This window comes from Hydra viridissima, unplaced genomic scaffold (genome assembly GCF_058129835.1).
Source record: "Hydra viridissima isolate aposymbiotic clone 2 unplaced genomic scaffold, HvirCarnegie_v1 scaffold_1, whole genome shotgun sequence".
Taxonomy (NCBI): Eukaryota; Metazoa; Cnidaria; class Hydrozoa; order Anthoathecata; family Hydridae; genus Hydra; species Hydra viridissima.
In genome coordinates, this window is record NW_028324300.1 from 13,763,273 (window position 1) to 13,772,727 (window position 9,455).

The 9,455-nt window shown below is 26.8% G+C and overlaps 2 protein-coding genes across 2 annotated transcripts; both read left to right on the forward strand.

Moving 5' to 3' along the window:
- The first annotated feature begins 228 nt into the window (after positions 1–228).
- On the forward strand, positions 229–1,650 carry LOC149893451 (lysophospholipase D GDPD1-like). The gene is made up of 2 exons (XM_090097743.1): positions 229–584; positions 738–1,650. Exons 1-2 carry the CDS (start codon positions 345–347, stop codon positions 1,458–1,460), a joined length of 963 nt encoding a protein of 320 aa, XP_089953869.1. The 5' UTR covers positions 229–344; the 3' UTR covers positions 1,461–1,650.
- Positions 1,651–2,508: 858 nt separating this feature from the next.
- On the forward strand, positions 2,509–4,288 carry LOC149893452 (lysophospholipase D GDPD1-like). Its single transcript, XM_090099764.1, has 2 exons — positions 2,509–2,985; positions 3,537–4,288. Exons 1-2 carry the CDS (start codon positions 2,752–2,754, stop codon positions 4,233–4,235), a joined length of 933 nt encoding a protein of 310 aa, XP_089955890.1. The 5' UTR covers positions 2,509–2,751; the 3' UTR covers positions 4,236–4,288.
- Positions 4,289–9,455: the final 5,167 nt, after the last annotated feature.

Consider the following 9,455-nt stretch of genomic DNA (forward strand, 5'->3'; position numbering starts at 1 on the left):
TATATATATATATATATATATATATATATATATATATATATATATATATATATATATACACACACACACATACACACACATGCATATATAAATTTATTGCTTGCATGAGCTAAACGTGCAAAAAGTTTGATTTGCTTACTTAATTTAGGTGCTTTACATGATTTTTAAAATTATATTTAACATATTAACTATGCATTAGATTATTCTTGAAGCTTTGTTGCAGATATAACAAGCTGTCTATGTATATCTGTGATTGAAGTATAGGTATTAAAATATTCATTCTAAGATAATATTTAAATTAGAACATTTCACAAGCTTACAACCACATAGACTTGCTACTTAATATGCTGGCATTGTGGGTTTTTCTGGGAGTTTTTGGTGTGTACTTCATAACATCAGTTTTCTTTTTAATCAACCCACACCTACTCCATCAAAAGAAAAAGCATCCCTTCAAATGCAGACATATAAGTCATCGTGGCGGTGCTGGAGAAAATTTGGAAAACACGATGAGTGCATTTCGCCATGCAGCAAATGAAGGTACAGAAATGTTTGAAATTGATGTTCAACTAACTGCTGATTTGCAGGTAAAACTTATTAAAATTATTTGTGAAATATAGTTTTTCAAACTGGATTATAATTTGTTAAATTATCTTGTTAAATATTATTCAATTGATGTTGATCTAATATTTTTAAAACTTAAAAATGTATTTAATTTATAAAAAATCTTTTTATTTGAGGTTGTAATTGCTCATGATAATCACTTACAGAGATTAACTGGTGAAGATTGCTATATATCTGATTTGTGTTACAAAGATTTGCCTTTGCTTCTCAATACTTTACAGATAACTTTTACTGCAAAAGAAACTGTAACTTGTTTGAACAATGATCGGAAGATACCTTTACTTCAGACCCTTTTTGAGGAGTTCCCAAATATGGTAGTAAACATTGATGTAAAGTCTCATAGTGAGTTGTTGGTTAATAAAGTTCTTGAACTAATAGAAAAATATGAGCGAAAAAACACAGTAGCATTAGGTTCTGTTAACAAAGAAACAGTGGATTTAATGTATAGCAAAGAAAAGAGTATTCATTATTTTTTCTCAATTAAACAAGCCATTTTAATAGTTTTGTCTTTTTACCTTGGAATTTTACCTTTTCTCAATGTGAAAGAATATTTCTTTGAAATACCATTAATAAAAGCATTTTTAAAACATCCAGATATTCCAAAAGTTTTAAAATTTATACTATGCATTGTTGACTGGCTGTTAAGAAGTCCAATACTATTTAAACATCTTCAGAAGCGTGGTATTCAAGTTTTTATTTGGGTTATCAATAATGAAGAAGATTATAAGTATTGTTTTGAACATTTAAAAGTTGATGGTGTAATGACTGATTATCCAACAAAGTTAACTAAATACCTACATAGCATGAAGAATGGTTATAAAACCTTTGGTTCACAGTAAAGTTGTCATTATTTTAAAGAAAATTTTAGCTAGAGTTTCAATGTAGTTATTTCAGTTTATTTAAAATTTTATTGGTTTTGTGCAAGCGTTTAAATATTTAATTGTAAATAATCTTTTTCATTATTTAATATTTGTTCTGTTTTTTTGTTTTGTTTTTTTGTTTTAAATTGTTAATAGATATAAACCTTCATTTCAGAGTTTTTTATCAAAACTCACTTAGATGTAATTTTTTGCAGAAATTAAATCTAAGTGAATTTTAATTATTAGTGAACTTATATATTACTTTAAATTACTATTTTAAATTGTAAATTGTGATAGATTAAATTATAATAAATTACTATTTTGAATTTTAACTATTTTAAACTATTTTAATTTAATTTTAAGCGGGTTTAATCTTAATTAAAGAGATTGTGTCAATGTTCAGCTATGCATCTCTTTTTTCAAAAGAGCTGACAGATTTTAAAAGTATTTATCACATGTTAAATATATTGTAATTTTTTATAGATATACTTCTTTTTTAGGCATGGTTTAATGCATAACATAAAAAAAGAAACTCTTGATATTTATATTGAGAGTTTGTCTAAAAGTTGATTAAGAATTTTCTACAAATAAAAAAATTGCTTAAAAAATTGATCAAGAATTTTCTACAAATAAAAAAAAATTGCTAAAAATTTTTTTTGAACTTTTCAATACCAGTTTCTGATAAAGAGTTTGCAGGATGATCAGTGGTTCTTACAACTGATAACTTTTCAATTGCATTTTCAGGTTGAGGTTCTTCAGAAAACATTCTAGTCAAAATATTATTTTCATGCTTTGTTAGAACTTTCTGTCATGTTTTCTGATACAGGTTGATCAGTGCCTGTCACAGTTAAGAACTTTTCAATACTAATTTCTGATACAGATCTGTAGGATTTCTATCTTTTTTTTTTTTTTTTTTTTTGCAATTTAATTAGTTAAATTAAATTTTGACATTAAACAAATTATATATTTCACATCAAAAGTAGAACAAATAATAGCAGATTTTTGTAAAAAAAAAAATAATAATAATCGTAAAGAATAGCTTTGTAAGTGATTTTATGTCATATTAAATCTTCCAGGAATATCAATTATTTAGCATGTATTCTTCACAAAATTTTATTTTGTTTATGTCTTTTTTTTATCAGTTGTTATTTATTTTGCTTCTTATAAAAAACTTTTTTGAATTATCTTTTTTATATCACTTTATTGTTTAAATTTGAAAAATAGTATTAGTTTTTTGTTTGTTTTAGTACTGAGTTGTATAGGATAAGAAATGCTAAGAATTGGAGCCATTTTTACAGCAGGCTATGTGACATCATCATTAATACTTTGGCACAACCCCCTTCTAATTCATAAAAAAAAGAATATTTCTTTTTCCTGTCAGCATATCAGCCATCGGGGCGGGGCTGGAGAGAACTTAGAAAATACCATAACAGCCTTCCGTCATGCTATTGAAATGGGGACACAGATGCTAGAGATTGATGTTCACCTAACAGCAGATGGTCAGGTAATATTTTTGTAAAAACAAAATTCAAAACCCCACCATCTTCATACATTTGTTTACTTCACATTATTTTGCCTCATTAACTTTGAAACACTTTTGTTATGTAATTTATTTAAACTTACAAATTTTATTTGCTTTACTTTGTAATCCTAATACAAACTTGGGAAAGAAAAAAAATATTTTAAGGCTATTTTTTGGGGGGATCCACTAACCCTTCATTGCATGATTTTTTATTTTTTGTAAAAAAAATCACAGTAATGGTAATGATGTGTTCTTTCAGGGAAAAATAATTAAATATTTTAGAAACTAAATTAAACAAGTACTTGCAGTATGTAACATTATTACAACAATATGAAACGGTTGGCTCTAAGTTTATATGGAATTTTAATCAGGTGTTTGAGTTTGTAGCAAGCTTGCAACAATATGAAAAAATGGACTAAAACCTTATCATTGTTTTTGTAAGTGAGGGATTCACTAAATCTTATCATTCAACAATATGCCAGTTTTCTATAACATTGAACTTTGAAATCTTATATTTTGTATGATCGTTTCAGGTTGTTATATCTCATGATGATAATTTGAAGAGACTCACAGGTATTGATGTCAATATTTCAGATTTAAACTTTAACGAACTTCCAACATTGCTGCAACAAATCCCTGTGACATTTAGTCACCAGAATATTGCAAAATGTCAAAATAATGACTGTAATATTCCTTTACTGAAAACTCTTCTTGAAGAATTTCCTACTACTCCCCTCAATATTGATCCAAAGATTTATAACAAAGAACTCATTAATAAAGTTGTAGCTTTACTAGGTGAGTTTAAAAGGAAGGACCTGGTAGCAGTTGGAAGTGCTAACAAAGAAGTAACAAACTATATTTATAGTCAAGACCCATCCATACCCATAATATTCTCAAAAGCAAGATGTGTAAGTCTTATAATCATGTTTTATCTTGGATTACTGCCATTTATATCACTTAAAGAAAGTTTTCTTGAGATACCTTATCCCCCAAGTATTCTGCAACGAAAAGACTTAAGTACAGCAGAACGAATTTTACTTAAAATTACAAACTGGTTGCTCATTCGACCTGCGCTATTTCAGCATTTACAAAAGCGTGGTATTCAAGTTATCCTGTGGGTGGTAAATGAAGAAAAGGATTTTGATCATTGTCTTAATCAACTGAAAGTGGATGGAATAATGACAGATTACCCAACTAAACTTACTAAGTTTTTAGTAAAGGTGGCTAAATGATGTTTTGCCTGCCTATCTTAAAACTCAATTTCAGCTGTGATTATTTACCTCACTCTCCTACTTTATATATATATTTATATATATATTTATATATATATATATATATATATATATATATATATATATATATATATATATATATATATGCATGTATGTGTATGTATGTATGTATGTATGTATGTATGTATGTATGTATGTATGTATGTATGTATGTATGTATGTATGTATGTATGTATGTATGTATGTATGTATGTATATGTATATGTATATATATACAAATACATATTCAGAACAGAGTAATTTTTAAGTAAACTAGGTTCTTTAGATGTGTAAATATTGTAACTTAGGCAAGTTATAGAAAAAAAATTTTTTTCTAAAAACTTCCATTTGAAGAAAGACTTTTATTGATATTTTTTTTTGTAAATTACTTAATGATTTAATTTTTTTAAAAAAAGGATTCAAAAAATAATAGCAGAGAAAATAATTGTACAAGAAATTGTTGTTTACGTACTTAAGCTATGTAGAGTTATTTTGTAAAATAGTTGAAGTTTTTATCTATTTTCACAACATATATTTCAATCAGGGTTGATAAAAATCAAGATTTTTTTTAAAAAAAATTTTAAAAATCGAATTTTTTTAATTTAAGTTACATTTTGGAGGAATAAACTTTTAATTCCATAGTTTTTAAAAATATAATGAAATCATACTTAAATTAATTTAAAACATTGAAAAATCTTTTTTAATGTTGATAATTTACAAGTTTTCAAAGATTCAATCAATTAAATTCATTGATTCCATTGCTTTTTGATTAAATAGTTTGAATAGGATAACCAATTTGCCTGCTTTCTCAATTCCAAGTCTATTTCTAATGTTTGAATGCACAAGACCAAATGATGAAATTATTCTTTCAACTCCTGCAGATGAAGCAACAGCAGTAAGTAACTGTTCAACAACTTTCAGTATTTCCTGATTCACAAGATCGTTATGAGATTTCCACCAATCACATGGCTTAATAGTTTGAACAATCTTATTATGGAACATAAACTTTTGAAATGGTGCTGCTTCTGCTTTAAAGTTAACCAAAAGTGGAAGAAAATCTAGATTCTTTGAAGCTGCAAAGTCCATTCTAATCTCTATTTCTTTATCAGTTAATTCTTTACCTATGTATTTAGGATTTACAATATTAGCCAAAAAATGAGCTGGGGTCATTGCCTGTTGTATTCTTTTGGATAAACTCTTCTAAGCATCTTGGCTAAGCTTAGGACTTAATTTTCTCCAAAGATTTTTCCATATCAATACACTGTCTCCAATAGTACTACTGTCCTGCTGTATCAGGTCTAATACAACACCAATTGGTTTAAGCATTTGTAACAGTTCTTCTGCACTTCGCTTTACACCAAGGTTATTTACAATATTGGGGCATTATAAGTTGTTGCCCCTCTTTTACTTTGTATGTAGCAGCAGCAAAGTGGTTGTTTCTAAAATATTTAACAACTTAAACAATCTGCTCCTTGATGTTTGGAACTGCCAAGTCTTGGGCTAATAGATTGAGAATATGAGCTGAACATCTGTATGCAATAACATTAATATCATCTCGAGTTTCCAATTGTTGTCACATTTTCGACACATTTACTGTGTTATCAGTTACTACACTGCGAACTTTACAACCAAATTGTTTTTCGCATTTGTTGATAGAATTAACAGCAACATCAACCAAATAGTCAGAAGTATGTGAATGGCCAGAGTTATTAATTGTATCTGCAAGATAGATATCTGAATTCATTGTTGTTACTGTTGCACAAACTATTGGTTCATTATGAACATTGCTCCACCTATCAATACTCATAGTTACAGACTGATCATGTAGCAAACCTAAACAGCTAGTTAAACTGTTCTTGTGAACAGTATCTAGTAGTTTTCCACCAATATCAATTCTAAAAAAATGGATCATCTTGATAAACTCTGGATGGTCAACCATTCTGAAAGGCGAGTTAGTAGCATAAATCATTCTTTCTCTCTTTGCTCATCAATAGCTTCTTTTTCAGATTTAGTGGTTTTAGTAAGGTATGAATCCAATTTAGTTGTCACTGTCTTGTTACTGCTTGGTCTTGTCACTGCCTTTTTATTTGAACACAAAAAACTTGTTTTATCTACAGCAGATTGACTAGATTCAGTTTTCTTAATAGAACATTGTAGTTTGTAGTAGTTTGTGGTTCTTCAGTTGTCTGGTTGATATTTACCAAGGTGTCTTGACAAATAATAATGCTTTTGTCATCTTAAACATCTTTCAGAAAATTACATTTACCAGCACTTTTGTGGCTTCTCATTTGAGCAACCAAACCTTGCATTTGAACACCACAGCTTTTGCATTTAGCTTTATTATTCTTTTTCCCAAACTTTACAGGTATTTCTTCAAACCATGTCCAAATTGCATCTCTTTTTCTACCAGCATCAGACATTTTTATATCTAGTTGTATCATTTTTATTTTCAACTAAAAAATAACAAGCAATTATAAATTAATACTGTGATTTAAAAAAATTTGAATATACTCTTATATAAAAGAAATATATTTATATTTATTGTATAAATAGTAACAAAAACAAAAATTAATGTAATTAGTCAATAAGTTAAAACAAGAAAAAAAAAATTTACTTATGGATAAAAAATCTTACAATAAATTTAAAAATTTAATGATTTGTATGACTACTATGTATTTTATAATGCATTATCTGACTATTATAACTAATGTTAGTTTATGCAGTAGTTACATTTAGCTAGTGCAATTTACTTTAATTTGATTAATCAATAAATAACAATTAAAAACAATTAAAATAAAAAAAATCATTTTAAATCATGATTTTTATTCGTCTGATTTAAATCAATAGATTTAAATCAAAAAAACTCTGATTTCAATATTTAGTTGCTCCTCCTTTTGCTTTAATTACTTCTGCTTGGCATTTTGACATTTTGATTCCACTAGACATTTGATATGATTACTGTCAATATTACATCATGATTTAACAACGCCTTTTTTACAATCTTCTATTTTTGTAGATGATCTATTTTTTAATGTAATAAAATCCATAAATTCTCTATTGGATTTAAATCTTTAGGCCAGCCATTCTAAAACATTTGTCATTTTAGAAGTGTGTTTTGGAAAATTGTCCTGTTGAAACATTAAACTGCTTCCTTATCTAAGTTTTTTAGCTGAAGATTTTAAATTTCACTTCAATATAATAATATAAAAATTAGCATTCATATTTTCATCAATAAATTCTAATTAAACAACACCATCCCATGACATGCAACCACAAACCATCATATTTCCACTGCTATGTTCAATAATTCCTCTCATACAACTCAAATGAAAAGCTTCTCCCTTCTTTTACCAAACCTCTTTACCAAACCACTTTACCAAACTTTCTGCTCCAAAAAATTTTTTTTTAAGTTTTTCATAAGACGGATTCATAAGACCAAAGAAGTTTTTTCCAAAAAGAAAATGGCATCTAATAATACTTTTATGCAAAATCAGTTGTTTCTTCATAAAATTTTTTGTTAGAAATAGTTTTTTACAAACTACATATTTGTTAAACCCTGCTTTGTGAATAAGATTTCTAATTGATGTTGGTGAAATTGTGGTTCCTGTGAGGTTTTTCAGATTATTGGCATTTTTTTTTTTTTTTGCATTTTCAAATCGATTTTTTTTACAATCCCTAATATTTCAGTATCATCTTTTGGAGTTGTCTTTGAGTTTCTTCCTTGACCAGTACAAATTCTTTTTCTTCTCTGCAAGATTTTTCTTGTTTAACCAGGTCTATAACAAGTTTTAGTTGAGTTTCATTAAAATATTTTTGTTTAGGTGCCATACTTATTGACATACAGAGTATTTTTTTTTTTTTCAAAAAACTGTGATTAGTTGAATAATATTGTTGAAATGTAGCATAAATAATAAAATGGATATTCAATAAGTTAGTAATATCAAAAACAATCATTTTCATTACAAACTAGCAATAAAACAGTGTTGTACAATTAATTTCTGTGCAAGCAAATTAACACCTGTCTAAGAAAAATAGCAAAAATGTTATAACATACAAACTTTTTTGCACTTCTGATGAAAAACTGTAGACAAAGGATTGCTATAATGATTTGTAAAAATATCTTGTAATTATTTTAAACCATTAAACATGTTCAAAAATAATTTTAGCAAAATCGAACTGGAAATTGACTCTGTAATTTTTGTTCTGACTCTGTGTGTATATATATGTGTATATATATGTGTGTGTGTGTATATATGTGTGTGTGTGTATATATATGTGTGTGTGTGTTTGTGTGTTTGTGTGTCTGTGTGTTTGTGTATGTATATATATATTGAGAAAATATCTTAAAATACTAAGATATCATTTTATTATTTAATGATATCCAATCAGTGATTGGGCATTAGTTTAGGCCCTGTCTATATTACTTGAGATTTCCTGATGTTTATATATATATATACTTGTTTCTTAATTTTAAATTACCTTTAAGTAAATAGCAAATTTTCTTTATTAGAATTCAAATTCATATATAGTTGCTTTTAGTAAATCTTATAATTTGAGATTTTTATTCAATTGTGAATTTTATTAAGCAGAACAATATTTATTGAAAAAAATTATTAAAAATAGTTCTTTTTTTTTTTCTGACTAAAAGTTTTTTGCAAGAGGCAGAATAATCTCAACACCAGGTGTATTTAATCCTCATTTTAAAGCTAAAAGAAAAAATAGTTGAAACCTTTGTCTTTTGCTCGGTTGCTCAGTTCTATGGAGAGTTAATTCTGGAATTTCAGTTATTTAAAGAAATAAAAACATTGTATTTGTTATTAATATCTGCAGATCATCTGTATGCTGCAATCAATAATTGCAATCGCTCATTCATTTAGTTGTTGGTTGTTTGTTTTTTAATATTATTTGATATGATATTTATGTAATATTTATTAAACTTTATGTAATATACCAATAAATAAGTAAAAAACTAAAAAAAAATTATTTTTGTGATATTACCTGTGATTTACTGACAACAATGGATTATATTAGATAAATAACTCTATAATTGATTCAGACAAAAGATTGTTTAAAAATGACGCAAAGGATTGATAGTCATACCTATACATAAAAATATTTCTTTATCTTGCATATTGTAATTGTTTGTGACACAAACTTTTTATTAATTGTACATATGTGCAA